The sequence below is a fragment of the Etheostoma cragini genome, chromosome 14, assembly GCF_013103735.1.
Source record: "Etheostoma cragini isolate CJK2018 chromosome 14, CSU_Ecrag_1.0, whole genome shotgun sequence".
In the NCBI taxonomy this organism is placed as follows: Eukaryota; Metazoa; Chordata; class Actinopteri; order Perciformes; family Percidae; genus Etheostoma; species Etheostoma cragini.
The window spans coordinates 18,908,230-18,924,458 of NC_048420.1; the positions used below are offsets into that span (position 1 = coordinate 18,908,230).

At 40.9% G+C, this 16,229-nt stretch overlaps 3 protein-coding genes across 4 annotated transcripts; 1 reads left to right on the plus strand and 2 right to left on the minus strand.

The window, feature by feature from the left end:
* Window positions 1–5,020: 5,020 nt before the first annotated feature.
* Window positions 5,021–9,896, minus strand: cdca8 (cell division cycle associated 8). 2 transcript variants are annotated; one of them, XM_034892374.1, is made up of 12 exons: window positions 9,789–9,896; window positions 9,324–9,416; window positions 8,555–8,683; window positions 8,237–8,277; window positions 8,012–8,087; window positions 7,804–7,871; window positions 7,599–7,681; window positions 7,265–7,363; window positions 6,843–6,972; window positions 6,444–6,530; window positions 5,893–6,127; window positions 5,021–5,780 (listed from the first exon to the last, which is right to left on the minus strand). In XM_034892374.1, exons 2-11 carry the CDS (start codon window positions 9,412–9,414, stop codon window positions 6,092–6,094), a joined length of 840 nt encoding a protein of 279 aa, XP_034748265.1. In that variant the 5' UTR covers window positions 9,415–9,416; window positions 9,789–9,896; the 3' UTR covers window positions 5,021–5,780; window positions 5,893–6,091. The 2 variants fall into 2 exon arrangements, with proteins under 2 accessions (XP_034748265.1, XP_034748264.1); XM_034892373.1 differs by having other exon boundaries at window positions 9,324–9,420; window positions 9,789–9,889.
* A 71-nt stretch (window positions 9,897–9,967) lies between these two features.
* On the plus strand, window positions 9,968–12,241 carry c19h1orf109 (c19h1orf109 homolog (H. sapiens)). The gene is made up of 4 exons (XM_034892376.1): window positions 9,968–10,469; window positions 11,240–11,419; window positions 11,494–11,612; window positions 11,954–12,241. The coding sequence occupies exons 1-4, from the start codon at window positions 10,201–10,203 to the stop codon at window positions 11,992–11,994; spliced, it is 609 nt and encodes a 202-aa protein (XP_034748267.1). The 5' UTR covers window positions 9,968–10,200; the 3' UTR covers window positions 11,995–12,241.
* A 190-nt stretch (window positions 12,242–12,431) lies between these two features.
* On the minus strand, window positions 12,432–14,385 carry LOC117956970 (claudin-4). The gene has a single exon (XM_034892375.1). It carries the CDS (start codon window positions 13,532–13,534, stop codon window positions 12,845–12,847), a length of 690 nt encoding a protein of 229 aa, XP_034748266.1. The 5' UTR covers window positions 13,535–14,385; the 3' UTR covers window positions 12,432–12,844.
* Between the last annotated feature and the right edge of the window lie 1,844 nt (window positions 14,386–16,229).

Below are 16,229 nucleotides of genomic sequence, written 5' to 3' on the forward strand. Positions count from 1 at the left end.
CAGCTCTTGAAGCAGACCCTCCTAATGATATCAATAACGACTGCGTCTAATAAAAAGAGAGGCTGGAGATGAAGACAAATTGATCCCCAAACTTATTTTATCATAAAGGTCTGCTGCCTGAATCCAAGAGAGACAGGTTTTTCTCAAATTATCCAAGAGACTGTGTGTGTGTGTGTGTGTGTGTGTGTGTGTGTGTGTGTGTGTGTGTGTGTGTGTGTGTGTGTGTGTGTGTGTGTGTGTGTGTGTGTGTGTGTGTGTGTGTGTGTGTGTGTGCAGGACCAATATAATCACCGCTAACTTCATATCTGCATTGTTTTGTGCCCAGAATCACAAGCACACACCTGGACAGGAGCTGCCACCGCAGCACGTCTGCATCTGGCGAGCGAACAAGACACCGTTTAGGGAGGACGTGTTCTTCTGAAGCTGACCAAATTGACACCCAGTAGTTTAAAAAGCAGGTGTCTTTGGAGAGTGATAACACACAAGAGAATATATACACAATATATGGGTTTATATAGTGAGACATGCAGGTTGTAAGCACATTTATATCCATACAATTTGAAATAACAGAAATAAACCGTCTGCATCAAAGTTGGAACAGCTCAGTTCCTATGGCTGGTCTGTCACTGACTGTTGTCAGCATTTTACAGCTAAGGCTGATGTCATTAGTACAGTTTATCCTCTTGGGACCATGATGTCTTTACCAAATTTCATTGCACTCCATCCCATAGTTGTCAAGACACTTTGAACCAAACATTTCAACTTGCTGGTGGAACTAGAGGAAAAGTCAGAGGATCATCAAAGTCATTACAATCTACCATCTAGGCACATTGTATAGGTGTAGCACATTTCATGGAAATCCATCCAATGGTTGACATGAAATGTCACACTGACCACAAATGGTGGTGCTAAAAGAAATGTCAGGGGATCTCCAAAGTTATTAGGATTCATATTCCTGGGACTATGAAAATCCATACAAAATTTCACAACAATCCAGATGACAATAACAACTAAAAAACAAACTTTTGTTGTGCATGAGTAACTTTGACTTTGAACAACTTTTTCTTAGTCTTAACCTCTCAGCTGCTTATGAATACTTTATATTGTACTTATGTGGTAATTACTAAGCCTGTAGGTTGTTTTCTCAGCATGGCAATAAAAGGATACTTTAGCAAAGCACAGGCTCGCCAGAGTGATAAACTTAACCCAGGTCATCCGGCTGAAGGACATCCAATCACCCAGCAACCCATGGCTGTCAGCAACATGAGCAGCACATCGTTCACCATCACTGTCCTGTGATGACCTTTGATTTAGTTTTTTACAGAATCACATATTATCTGACAGTGTGTGCTTATCGTATTTGAGTGGGGGATGTTATCCTCTTCTACCATTATTGGAAAATATAAAGCTATAACAAGTAAAATTCCATTGGCTTTCACACATCACACATTAGTGCAACCTGTAATGCCACACACTATTTATCACATATGAGTCATACTAAGTGATCAAATAGGATCCAAACACAGCCTGTGGCAAGGTGAACAGTAAGGCATCTGAACTTAAAATGGGATTTTCTGTTAGGAGGACAAAAATGGACCCTTTGTCTTCTTCCTGGTCTCCTAATGAATTGGTTTAAGCCTGTTTTGGAGAAAATTATCCTTCCCTCTCCTCCTAATTTTCCAATTTGCTGTGTCATTTATATCTAATTGAGGACCGCGCTGGGCTGTATTACTCTCACAAATAGGGTGATATAGTTTATTGAAGGTCTGCTTTATACAGAGGAGCTAGCAAACCAAACATCAATTGTAGACCACGCAGAAGATGGGGATTTTTCCCGGAGGCTGGGGAGCATTGCAAAGAGGCTTTAATTATTTCTCAAAGGCAAACCCAGCCATAGCTCCACCGCTCATTTTATGGTCACTTTTCTTTTCTGCCTTTGATGGAGGTAATGAATGGGGTGACAATTCACTTTATTTTATCCCTGCTCTGTTGCCCTTCTGGATATTTACAACTCATATTCGTCTAACCAAATAAGAAAAGCTTGTTTTCAACCTGGCCAGGTCTAGCATAGGAATGAATGCACAAAGCTCGGGTTAGCGGCTCCACTGTTATATTAGTACTTTCCACTTTAAATCCTTCTGCATGCAGGCTTTGGTTTGCCCTGATAGGAAAGTGGAACTTGGTGCCTTAAACTCTCAAACTGTTCATGACCAAAAAATGGCACAAAAAAGGTTTCATTTATTACCAAAATCAGAAACACTGCTTGTTGGAAGGGACAGATAAAAAAAATCAAAATTTTCAGTGTCCAATTAGACTTACACAAGAATAAAGTAATTATGCTGTTAAAATCCTTAGAACTGACAGTTTAACGGCTTTCAGCTCTTACTGTTAATTCCATTACTCTCAGTACTTACAAACCATCAATAATTAATAAATCGATAGCTCTTCATCTCCACTCCTCAGCTCCTTTTAATGCTTACACTTTAACTTATTTCATTTGCCACAACACCTTTGGGTACAACTTAAACGGTCGCTCCCATACGGTAATTCACAAGCAAAGAATTCCAGCCTTTTCTTTTGGTTGGTTTTCCCATGCATACACTCCTATGTGCACCACACTATCTGCACAAACCTGACAATCGCATAAATTAATACCCATAAAGTACTTTCTTGGATCACAGAACAGGTTTAATGTCTCTAACTTGTTTTGGTGCCCTGTGGAAACAAATGCTACCATGTCTCTCATAGACAAATGTCTGAATTTCAGAACAACCAAGGAGCCTCTCAAGCAAAAGTTTGTCTCTGTGCAGGTAGCAAATTACAATAACCTCCTGCCTCTCCTCAGAATAGCCCGTTATTTTCAGGGCTTAATTTCCACAGGATTTTTTTTTTTTGGCAGCAGATGTTCTTCTCCACCCCGCCCATCATCAGGGGTGCCTAAGCGACAGAGGGGCTGCCCATCAAAATGCCATCAGGACCCTGCTGGCCACCAGACGAACACATGCCCAGAATGCATCACGTGGGGGTGTTCACTCCCACTTAACTCTTCCTCCCGTCTGCCACTTCACTTCACCGTCAGCTTGTGTCCTCCTAACTCTCCATCACCACGCAGACAGAACAAAGCATTTAGTGACATTTTTGTGTGGTTTGCTCTGACAAACCAACTTAGCAGAAGATGAGTCTTAACCCCTGGCTGGCTCGGTATGAATTGAGTGAGAGACAGTGGCAGACGGAGGTGTGGGTATGTGAGTAAATCGATTAGTGGGGCACTTGACGGATGGGATTTATAGGAGGCCTCGACGCACCAGAGAATTAATTTTGCTAGGAGTACATGCCTCTGCCAGGTTCATTCGTCTTGGCAGCAAATTTGGCAGTTTACCCAGGTCTCGGGGCTCAATTAACCAACGGCTCCAGCAGTTTGGGGAGGGAACAGCTTTGTTGAGAAACACGCCATGCACATTCATGTGTCAGACACATGTTTTAATGATAACAGATTTTGGGAATACAAAATGAGATAGAGGGAGGATGAGGTTGTGTGGTGAAAGGGTGGGGTCAGGGGCTGAAAGATGGGATTGGTGGGGGTGGGGGTTATTGGTGAATAAAGGAACAAAAGCAGAGGTAGCCTAATATATAAAAAGGTGCATAGAACATGATAAAGCATTCTTGATTTTTTAGCCACATGAAACAACCTGTCAACAAAACTCAACAAGACCTTTTCACCATACAAAGTCTACGCCGTCAGTCTAATGGGAATAGCAAGAAAACCTCCCATTATTCCGAATTAAAAATGTTCACCCATTATTTCAACATGGTTACTTTGACTGCTAGATATATAAATAACCTAAAATATCTTTTTTGTGTTGCACATTAATGCATTACCACTGACTCAAACTAACTGTGTCTAGCTCCTTTTAAATTAGCTAAATCAATGGCTTTAGCTATTAGATTTGATTTAAAGTCAACTGCCAGTGATGGTGCCAGCTTCACATTCATTTTGCCGGTGGTCTGTTGGCACTTGCGTAGTTTATTAACCAAGTAGGAGATATGTAGATGTCGGAAAAACTAAAATATTGATGGGTGCAGCTTGAAAGACTGCTTAACTGAACCAATTCTGCACAAATGTGTTGATTTAAAGCTCTTTGAACTGATTTAAACCACTGTGAAGAAAAGACAGTTATACAGAGTTGCTTGAGCAAATGTTGAAGCATTTCTGTACCGGGTCTCCCTTCCGCTATCTCAGGTTCCAGTCCCTCATCCTGAACTGATCTCAGCGGATGATTTATATAGGAGTGTTGCTCTGTGACCTCAAAATCCGCCACATCCGTACCGCACCTGTCACTGCGCCACTGCCTGCGTGCTTACTGAAAACCAAGCCATCCGTGCAAAATGGCAATTTTCCACCCACCTAGAGAACAAAAAAAGGATTCCATCCATTCAGAGGCAAAAGTAGGAAAATTCTATGATATGTAGAGCAGGTGCGCGAAGGGCTCGGTGCCCCGCTAACGAGGGAGCTGAACTGCACGCACCGCTGACCACAACATCTGTCGTTTGTAGGGATGCGGTTAGGTTTTTACCTCTGCAACACAGTTAGCACAGTGAGAGACAGCAGCTGATGAAGCGCCTAAGATGGATACAGATGGAGGGGACCAGGCCCGGTTTCAACTGGGGGCAGAGTCGCATGCTGTGGCTTGGTAGCACATGATGCAAAATAGCGGGAATGGCAAAGAGTTCTGCTCGTCTGTGTGCTCCCGAGGTGAGGCCGGTCTGACCCAGTTCCCCATCCCAAGAGGCAACCCTAACGAGCTCATCAGGCCAAACGAAGATTAACAAGCTTCTAATTGACAGCGTTATGATGGCCCCAAAGGTCAGAGGGCAAGTTTCTGTGCAGCAGCGGTACATGCTGCCACGTCCTGCCAACAGCACACCACATGACCCACTAATGTCCCTCTGCATTAACAAAGTTTTGTACTTGCAATTTTATCAGTTTGTTTTCTTAAAGAGGAAAATTCCACAAAAGCAGTGGACCAACACTGTAGAGCCACTTTATTTATTAACCTCTCTGCTTCCATAAACTAAACCAAGCTCAGCAGTGAAGTGCAGAACAAGAAAACAATATTGTTTTTTTTTTTTCCACCAGTAAATATATGATGTACATACAAGTATTCAAAGTTACAGTATAGTAGGCCTACTGTGTTTAAGGTTCTTAAAGTGAATATCGAGATTGTGAGTGTTAGTTTTCTTCTTTTGATCATCAACATAAGAAATAGGTTTTGAAAGAAGGTTTTACTTTCATTTCTGGTCTCATGACCACAGATGTAATACTGAGGACAGGATATAACTGGAGAAATCAAACTGTCATAGGCTGCTCTGACTAAGCAAGACAAGCACGCAAGCAAGCTTCTATTGTGAAATGCTGCCACCTACTGGTCACCATGTAAAGGTACAGGATGAAGATATCTTCCCAAAAGACAGAACTGTCTTGTACGTTCACATAATTATAGCATCATTTTAAATAACGACATGGCATTCTTGTGATCAAGCTACTCATCCACACTCTTATCAACCAACACATTCCAATCCCAAATAAACTATATGACACAATTGAAAGCTGTGGTCAGAATCCTTACAGTTTTGCAGATAATGATCTATGTACATGGAGAAATTGTTGATTCAACAACAACAAAATAAAAAAACACAATAAATGTAAGATTAGAGTTTACTTACAAATCAAAGAATGTATAGTAAATCATATTTGCAGAGTACAGACCTATCATTTAACTGGCTTGTAGGACAACTAAAATCCAAACTTTAGAAGTCTGATTGGCCAAAAGAAATAAAAGCACTAAAATGAGACAGTAAGCAGAATTCCCAAGGATTGAGCCTAATGCTGGAAAAGCTTTAGGGTAATACCAGTACCCATATGAAAGTGAAAGATTAGCAAGGGCTATATTACAAAAGTAAAGGAATAAAACAAATGCTAAAATAACCCACATTTATCTCACATATAAGTAACACCACAGCAGAGCATGCAAAGCTTTAAAACATAGATACAATGTGTTTAAAATGTACAAGTCGACAGAAGAGGGTTGGGTCACTCTGATGTTCCACACAGGGTTGTAAGGCGATTCTGTCAAGAATGGGAAAAACAATAATGAGATTAAAGCATATGCAATACTTTCACACCTAATGCTACATTAATCTAGGAGCAAAATAAGACTTCTAATTCCTCTCCCTGTATACATTCTGTATGCGTGTTTGTGTATTCATACCACTGCTAATACTGCATATTCCGTAAGCATTAATATCCCTTACTGTCTATTCCACATTCTATGTTTTCTATATTTTAGTGTGTCAATTATGCACGGTACTCTGATCTTTACTGCTTAACTGCATTTTGTTGTCTCAGTACCTGTACAATGACAATAAAGTTGAATCTAATATACCTGCAGCAGCCGAATGCTCGCCAGAGCGGTCTCATCCAGTACAGACAGGTCCACTGAGTCCAACTGACTGGCCAATAACTGAATGCTCTGGATCAACACATTACGAGACATTGGTTAATTAGACTGCTTTTCCAAAGTCATAAAAACAAAAAAATAAACAAAGGTCACATCTAAAATAAATACAGGCTTAGCACACAGACAACGGATAAATACTCAGTTCCTCAGAAATATTAGTGTAGTATGGTCATATTTTGCAATAAGGAATTAAAAATCAAATGGAAATGAACAGTTATAATCAAATAACAATCTGATTATAAAGTGTTTCTAATTGTATCCCTGGTAAAAACTTATTTCCTTAAATGAATTGCCCCTGTAGGATCCAGCCAACTGCGCACTCACCTCTCCGTTGCCAATGGGAACGTTGATGACAATGTCCTCGTTTCCTGCTGAAATGGGAGAGCCGTTGACTGAAATGCTATAAACCCTCTCTTTGTGGCGGGGAATCCTCACAGCAGGGGTCTTAGGAAGCCTGAGGGGAAAAAAGCCTGAATGGTGAGTGGTATTTTCATAGGAAGATTAAAGAGAGTACAAATTGCAGTAGCTGCTCAATTACAGCAACTCTATAAAGATAAAGATAGCTATTATAATGTTTAACATATAAAAGATGCAAAATCTTGCAGATCAGAGCAAAAAAAAAAAAAAAAAAAAAGGCTTTAAAAAGATCAACGCGAGATTCGATGCGGTTTGGGCATTTATTTGCCTGTTGTGTTTTCATAAACTCGTAAAAGTACGTAGAGAGACACCGAGACAGACACACGCACCTAGGGTCGAAGCGTGGCGTAATGAGGGGAGTGGGACCCATTATAAAAGAAGAATCCAGCATACTCCTGGCAGGAGTGACCAATGGCTTCCTCGTCGACCTGAATCCGGAAAAAAAGTTTAACATGACATTATTGTGCTACTGAACTAAAAGAAAGGGGTAAAACTCAAATTCATTTCAATTTTCTTTATAGTATAAATTCATAACAAGAGTTATCGAGACACTTTACAGATAGAGTAGGTTTAGACCACCAATTTACAAGGACCCCAGAGTTCTAGTAGCTCCGTCCAGAGCAAGCAACTGTTCAACATAAAAGAAGAGAGAAAAGGTCTTACCGCCTGATGGAGTTGTTCTGCTTGCTGATTGTCAGCGCCTTTGCTCTTTTTGATGTAGTTGGAGGTTTCCTTGTTGCTTTGCCCTGTAATACGAACAAGCAGTTAAACAGACATCTGGTCCGTGCATTTATGATTAATTATCCCCTCAAACACTCAGTTGTGTTTTCTGACTCTTCAGCGTGCTTGAATAAAAGTCAGGCATTACCTTTCTTGTTGTGGCCGGGGTCTTTTCATCCTCCAAACTGCAACTGGCTGCACCCTTTTTCTTTGACGCTGTGGGAGACAAAATATACGGGATAAAATCCACTTAAATTATTGACTGGGTTGAAATAATACCTTGTACATATTTAGTCCATCCCATCCAAATCAGACTTGTTAAATTTAAGACTACTTAAAGAAGAGTCGTAACATACTTTTCTTGACGGATTTCAGAAGGACTGCGTGGTCCTCAGCCACAACGCTGTCCACAATAGCAGCTTCCTCTTCTCTCTGTTAACAGACGAGAATAAAGACTGAATACGTGTTTAATACAGTACAAAGTGTGCCTGGCCTACACAAACCTGCACAGACAAGATATTTTGAAATCTGTGACGCACTGAGTTATGATGCAAAGTAATTGAGAAAAATAATCAACTCACCTTTGTATTGTCCACTTCTGGTGACTTCGGTTTCTCTGCCCCTTCAGAGAGAGGGGCACATGTTTTCATTTAAGGATATTTATAAAAAGAAAACATTATACATAGCGGTGTCTCATTTTACACAATATATGCAACACCAGTGTCAATAATTTACAAGTAACTATGTATAATGAATCAAAAATACTAGATCTGCAGTTATTATTCTATGAAACCAGCACATAAAGATGCCTCTGTGACATAATTGCATCATTAATCCAACATTCATGGAATTGTGGACGTCTGGATTTATTACTAATCTGAGAGTGTTCGTTAACTCACTGAAATGTTCCAACCAGACCATTTGACGGACTGCCTTGGGGAGCTTAATTTGTGCCATGTTGTAGCTGTTGTCAACATCTTTCAGCAGCTGGTTGATCTTCTCTTTCAGTTGACCAACTCTGGTCTTCACTGCAAAAAACACAAGAGCTTTAGATTACACTACCCTGTAGTTTAAAATACATCCACATTGACAAACTACGACAATAAATTCCCCCTTTACATGACAATGCATCAGTAATCCTAGTATAAATAATATTTTAGCAGGTTTAATAAAAACAACCGCCAATACTATAGGCCGATTTCAGATGGTTTCAGTATTGGTATCAGTATATATATATATATATATGTTCATTAATAAATTACAAGAAATTCCAGTACAGAAAGGTCAAAGGAAACATTATAGCCATTATAGTTTGTTGACCATAGAGTAATGCTTTGTTTATTTTTCAACTGTACAATGAATTATTTAATAACTATCATTATATTGGTATGTGCATATATGAATAATGATATCTCATGTAATATTTATCCAATACCAATATATATGTGATGCCCTCTGAAATCTTCCAGCCTCTGTAATAATAACGCTACCCAGCCACAGACAGCGAGCCTGCCTGCCTGGGAGTGTTGGTCGGAGTGAATTTCTAAGTCAAACTACAACAAGCTAACGTTAATCGTTTAACGTTAGCGCATTGCACAGGACACTGCTTTACAAAGTACCGTGTACACCGAAGAAACTGCAGTTGAAAAGTAAATGACATATATTCACCCTCGCTGTCAAAGTCCTCCAGAAAAGCTTCCAGCTTGGCCGTCTTGGGGTTGTTTTTCCGTTGCTTGGTGGTCCTTTTCCTGGGAGCCATGTCTGCATGGATAGGTACAGGAAACTGGCTAAGTAAATTAACCCCGCTTGACAACATGACGCGGTAGTATCATCACGTTACATTGTGTAGCTTGAGAGTATGATAAAGAATATAACAGAACTTCATCCGGCGTTTTAAAAAGAAACTGGGAACATGCAGCTGTCTGGTACTCGAGCTAACGTTAAGGTTACTTGTTCTAGCTAACTTTAGTTAGCGTTAGCAATTCCAGCAACGTTAGCTTGCCTCGCAAGCTCGCCAACTTGCTTTACTGACAGTTTCTATCAAACGCACATAAACTTAATGAAACACTCTAAATCATTAATATTTTGTTTCCCATGGTGACCCCTATTTCGTAAGCAATTAACGTAATTTACCTGACTATGTTTATGTTTTTCTTCGCCGGACGGACTCTTCTTTCTCTGTGTGTGTGGTTCTTCACGAAGCCGTTTTCAAATGTCGGCGCGGGGAGGGACTACGCGCAACGTCAGCCAATTAGGATGCGTGTTTGCTTTGCGTCACGTAAAGTTTTTTTTGGCCAATCGTAGCACCAAACGTCAGTGTTTACATCAGAAGGACGGAAGTGGGTTTAGGCAACATGGTAGAAACGTTAGAAATGTGATTTTATTAGCAGGTAATATTACCTCACGTTTATAGGGTTACAGGAACTGTAATTAAAGAGTCAGTTGCTCCAAAACAGACTAAAACCCTTTAAATACAAGGATCCAATTATTGCACACACGCGGTTTTGCTTTTGGGGTCAACTGACGTCTATAATCAACAACGGAAATGTCCAAACCTGCACTTATTTCACTTCATCAAGCACTGAAGAAAAGCTTCCAGGGTCTTGAACACAATCAGAAAGTATGGACGAGTGTGTTAGCCGATTGCAGCCCTTTGATGGTGTCTCTAGGTAACTTGGCGGAGCAATCGCGAGCGCTTTCCAACGTCCAGATCTCCAACACACCGCTCAGAGACTTTCCTGACCTGGAGGAGCGTCTGCGTTTCAAGCTCCTACAAGCCATGGATACAGTGCTGGTTAAACTCAATGAGAAGATGTAAGTAGAAACCCTGCAAAACAAATAAAGACTGTGAGTGATGATGACGTAAAGAGATCTAGGCCACACTCATTTGTAGTGATACATGTATTTTCTGACTAATGTCACTGATAATTATTGGTATGTTAATTCCATTTTACTGTACTTCACTTGTGTTTTACTGACAGGTATCCGTTTGCACCAGCATATACTCATTTTTGCTGTCATGTGCTACTGCTGATTATGATATGCTTCAGTTATTTGCGTCTTATAAACGGTTCGTTACTCCTGTTTCACTGGCAGATACACCTTTTCACCTTCATACTATCACCTTTCACTTTCTTTCAAATAAAAAGAGGCCATAGGCATGTGCCAGTGAAACGTGGTATCTAACAGTGGAACGAGAAATAACTAAAAGCAGCGACATATAGTGATCAGCAGTGGCTTATGCAGTAGGAATCAGTACGTGCCAGTGGAAAGTTGAATCTTTCAGTAAAATGTGAGTGAAATTCCATTTATAAGTGCCAGTAGAGTACAAGCCAGTAGAACGACAGCACATACCACTCTAAAGCACCGGCCACTTTAAAATATCTGCACTGCTGCCCACTCCTCTCCACACTCTCTCTGACTGCCATGTGCAGGTAGAGTACCATGCATTATTCATCGCGATTTCATTATACTCTGCCCAGAGACCAATGAAAATAAACAGTACTCTTATGTGTCCATTTTTTAGGTAAATGGTAATAAAGGGTATGGCATATATACTATCTTTTCATCCCTCTTTCTGACAGGACTTCTCTACAGTCGGTCAGAGATTCCATCAGTAACCAGGTTTTTGCAGTCTTCCAGCTTTACGAGCAGAACACAGACAGCCTGGATCTGCTTACCGTAACCGAGCGCTCGGCCACCGCCCCGTCTGTCTCTGACATGCTGGAGTGGCTGCAGGATGCCGAGCGTCACTACCGACAACAGTATCCATTCTGGTAAGGTTTGCATTAAGGTTATGTTATGTTTGGGCTTTTTTTCCCCCTTAACTCGTGTTCAGATGTCTGAGGAGGAAGACTCTGCTGCAGACCCTGAGGGCAGATGAGCTTTCCCTTTTAGAACTGGCTCCCAAAAGATGGAAATCCTTGGAGTCTCCCAGTGCAGAAGACCACATCAAAGGTAAAGTGTCCTATATAATGTTCACAACTTCATTGTAACACACTGTTATAACTATTTTATTTTATATACTTGTACAATTTTCAATAAACAGTTTAAAACAATGGTTTGTTATAGTTTATGCTCATAGTGTTGCCCCCGTCATGTATTGACAAGGTATCTTGTGTTTATTAGCCAATTTTGTTTTTGGTAAAATATTGTATGAAAATAGATAATTGGCTATATGACTGTGTGTTTTTATATAAGCAGACCAGAAACCAACTCTCAGCCAAATCTATAATGGCTGTTGTTTCATTAGCTTTTAGATTTGTAGGTAAACTAATTACTTATCCTTCTTCTTTCAGATACACTTTGCAAAGTGTCCTTCTTCATTGAGTCCCAATAAAAAGAGGGAAAAAGCAACATATGTGGAACTCTGACCAGTATTTAAATCTGACTGCATTCATATGAAGAGGCTATAAGAGAAGAGCAAACATACGTAGATGGACACATTTCCTGTGGATTTTAGAGAAAGGACTGGATTTTAATTGTGTCGTAGAATAGTCCCTAGACATGTTCTTGGATGGAAAGTGTGCATTTACACTACTTTATATGGTAATTGAAGATGAAGAGGCAATTACAAGTTTTTTTCTACAAAAAAAGGACCCTGTGGCGTTATTTCATACTTGATTGACGACACTGTTGTCTGTGATGGTTAAAATTGGCCCAAACCGAATGTTTCTTCAAGAATCGACCAGCACACACAAAGATAAAGACAGTCGTGAGGCATAGTTAGTGAAGCACGCTTTAACAACCTCTTTTTATTTCACACTTTCAACGTAGGCACACTCAGTCAAGGCTTCATGTGACAAATTGTGAGGCAATGTCACAGAAAAACTGCTTAAGAAATCACTGCAATCTGCACAACACAAGCCACCATTAAAGCCATCATAACAGTCATACTTTTCAATTTGACAATTTAGGCAATGGGCTTTCTTCAGACTACTATAAATCACAATGCAGTTAAAGTCAAACTTCAAACAAACGTGAAAGCACATTTCACATTACAAAGAGATATACAAAATATAGGTTGAGTATATTACTAAATAAATATATAAACTATGCGTATGTACTTATAGATTACAAATAAATACTTAAAACTTGACAGCAAATTTAGGAAAGAACCCAGAGTTTTCAACAGCATTCACTTTAAAACGTTCTCCCTCTCCACCCGCTGTTGTTCCTTCCTCCTCTTCCTATACATACTCTTTTAATGGTACACTATTAAATGTGATAGGTTTTGGGTGATCTGGTGCTGAAGCAGGTGAATTAGCAAAGCTCCGGCCTATATAGCCCCTGCGGTACCTGCCGCTCCTCTCCATGAGGGGACAGGTGCTGCTCAACACAGCTCCACTGATCATGAGAATAACCGCAGACGCCCAGCCCAGATATATAGCCTGGCCCAGCTCTCGTTTGTGCATCAGTGGCACATTGGGGTTATAGAAATCCTGGATGACTGTGTTAGCAGTCCAGGAAATGGGAATCAGCACACACAGGCCGGTCAGAATGAAGAGAACCCCGCCTGAGAGCGCGATGCCCGCCTTGGCTTGGCGGTCGTCCCCGGCGCAGGTGGTGCACTTCATGCCGCAGCAGGACACTGTGCAGGAGAGCCAGCCCATGAAGATGGCCAGACACATGAGGGCGCGGGCCGCCTGGATGTCTGGAGGCAAGGCCAATAGGGAGTCATACGTCTTACACTGCATGTGACCAGTGGTCTGGTAGATGCAGTTCATCCAGATGCCTTCCCACTTGATCTCTGACGTCAGGATGTTGCTACCGATGAAGGCCGAGACCTTCCACTGGGGCAAGGCCGTGACAGCGATCGCCATGATCCAGCCGGTCACTGCGCAGGTGAAGCTGATCAGCTGCATGCCAGTGTTGGCCATGATGACGATGACTATTTAGTCCAGTTTATGAGGGATTACAGGGTCCTCTTTTTCTACTACAGTTACCTCTTATTTTGTGTATCCTTCTTTGTGGTCTTCAAAGTCTACTCCTTTTGTTTTACTTGTCCCCTTCCTGTCTGGATTGGACAAGCTTTCTACGGTCTCTGTCCCAATGCCACTTTGTCAGCAGCCATTTTCTTCTCTTTTTCTTTTCCTCTTCAACATCTGCTCACTGTTCCACGTGTCCTCTATTCCGTGTTACCCAGAAGTAATCACTCTCTTTATCTCCACAGTCATTCACCTTTTTCAAAGGATCAGAGGCACTTTCTCCTCCTTTTCATTCCTCAGTTTGATTCAATGCATTATTGAGTAGCTAATAGCTGTGCAGCCACCTGTGGCAGCCCGCAATAGGAGGATCGATCAGACTTTACGGTCCGGGCCTTGTGGATGAAATGGATCCAAGGCAGGCTTTGTATGTTCTTGTGGAACTGTTTCTTCGCCTTCAGCTCTGGTTCAAATCCAGGAAGACAATAGTTGAGCTGCAGTGTATTTGAGTGCCACACTCCTGGTATGGTGTAGCCTTACCTAGATGGATCGGACTGATGTAAACGGATACTTCAACTCAAGGCCACTGATGCTGCTATGCATGTATCCTGTCACACTAAGGTTGAAAAAAGAGATGCTTGATTACACAGAAGAAAAAAAACCTGCATATCTTTTTACCTCTTAGTAAACAGAAATCCAATGTTTGGTCCTCAAGGAATGAATGAAACAAACATCCTGTTGAGATGAACAGTTAGCTGCTTGAGAGTCAATCACAAGACGTTATTCCAGCCACTTATTTGAGCAGGTTTTTCTAAGAATCCACATCAAATGTCTCTAAATCTAAAAAATTACAGGCTTCCAGAGTAGAACAGCCAGCAGAACTCGTCATTAGACACTGCTGCTGCTGCCAGCTGAAGTATCTCCTTGTTGACAATAAATGGCGCTGGGGTCCAAGCCTTGATGAAGCCACTTCAGCTGTTGTTTGGCTTCACCCTGCCCCCAACTATTTCCTTTAGTAGCAGTGTAGCCCAAATGGGCCAGTCTGGTCCCAAAGAAAGGTATAAATAACAAATCAGGGCCGTATAGTCAGACCTCTGGATAAGTAGAGCATCTGTTCACTCCCTCCAACAATCTTCAGTACCGCTGTTGACAGTCAAACCTGTGAGTGCAACACTGAACCCCTGGAAAAAAAAACAGCGATGCAGGAGGGAGGGAGAGGGCAAAAGAGGGTAAGACAACAAAAGAAGGGAGGGAGGGATGGATGGCCGAGGATGGAGAGCTGTCTGTAGGTGGATCAGTTAACACAAAGACAACATGGCATGTGGTATTGCTTTGTACCACACAAACATGTATTTTAAAAGGAGCTTTCACAAAAATGACCTTTCACTTATCCTTTTTGTCTGCAATGAAAGAGAGAAAGTGCTTCACAAAGGGGGCCATAGGTTGTTTTGTTTTTTCTCCCTCTCTCTAACAACTGTTGTTGAAATGCTGAAAAGCCACAGGAGAAATACACAGGGAAAAAAATCTTTTGTATGATTGTGTCACCTGGACAAAGGAAATAACAAAACCTGTAATTGTCCCAACATTGATTTGTTTGTTTAATGTTAATAGATTTGTGTCATTTTAATTAGATTTAATAACAGACTGACTATAGCAAGTCTATATCAGATGATTTATATTTATATTTATATCAGACCCTGGTTTTAACAGCATGATCTGACAGCACCTTTATTCAGAAATGTCCCTTCAACCCAAGACTGCTCTCGCTCCACGTGCGTTACACTGAACCTTGGTGTGCCATTGTGCCGATGAATTAAATATCATGGCATCAAGATCTGTGGTTCAGGTTTCCTTTCTTCTGTAGCCCCCGCTCTCCTTGGCAACGGTGGTCATGACAACCATCCGCTATACAGGAAACAGGAGAGTAGAGGGGATGATACACAAAGGGAAGCAGAGGAAAGTGACACATACCAATGACGGCTATCCAGGCTGAATGAATAAACAGACAGATGTAGGTGTGTGCCTGTAGCAGGGACATTACGCTACAGTTATTGCGGCCCGATGTTGATTATAATAAAGAGAAATTTCACCACAAATGGGGTAAATGAGGTTTGTTCCTGTTCATTTTACATACAAAAATATTGAAATTATTGGAAATTCCTTGCATTCCCTTGTTCCAGAGGTCCGACCAGCTGACTGCATGAGCTCTTTTACCTGAGGCACCAGGAGGGGAGAGACGTGCTCAACACAACAACCACAGCTTTGTATCCAAAGGCACGTGGAAAAGTGGAATATTTAGTGAGAAATCTCTTAAATGTTTTTCTAAAAAGGATAACCAGGTCAAGTCTTAAATGTTAAATCAAATTTTAATATTGAAAATTAAGTTACAACCATTTATGGACTAATGCAAGACAAAATATTCTCATTTTTTATTTTTTCAATAAGTTTTGCCACCAGCAAGATTGTTTTGATAATCAGTATAAATAGATAACTAATTAAATGGTTTAAAGATGACAAGAGCTCTCAATCAAATGCTCATTTTTAGTCGATTGCTCTTTTGTTTAATAATAAATTGTTGTGCTGTGGGAAAATCTTTGTGTTTCTTTCCAAACATATTTGAACCACTGCCTACCCTACATTCACATCAAAT

Coding starts and splice junctions, on each gene's coding strand:
- cdca8 (XM_034892374.1), bottom strand. CDS start 9,414: ATGGCTCCCAGGAAAAGGACCACCAAGCAACGGAAAAACAACCCCAAG. Junction 8,088..8,236: donor CAGAAGTGGACAATACAAAG/GTGAGTTGATTA, acceptor GTCTGTTAACAG/AGAGAAGAGGAAGCTGCTAT. Junction 7,364..7,598: donor CAGAACAACTCCATCAGGCG/GTAAGACCTTTT, acceptor TTCCGGATTCAG/GTCGACGAGGAAGCCATTGG.
- c19h1orf109 (XM_034892376.1), top strand. CDS start 10,201: ATGTCCAAACCTGCACTTATTTCACTTCATCAAGCACTGAAGAAAAGC. Junction 10,470..11,239: donor GTTAAACTCAATGAGAAGAT/GTAAGTAGAAAC, acceptor TCTTTCTGACAG/GACTTCTCTACAGTCGGTCA. Junction 11,613..11,953: donor TGCAGAAGACCACATCAAAG/GTAAAGTGTCCT, acceptor TTCTTCTTTCAG/ATACACTTTGCAAAGTGTCC.
- LOC117956970 (XM_034892375.1), bottom strand. CDS start 13,534: ATGGCCAACACTGGCATGCAGCTGATCAGCTTCACCTGCGCAGTGACC.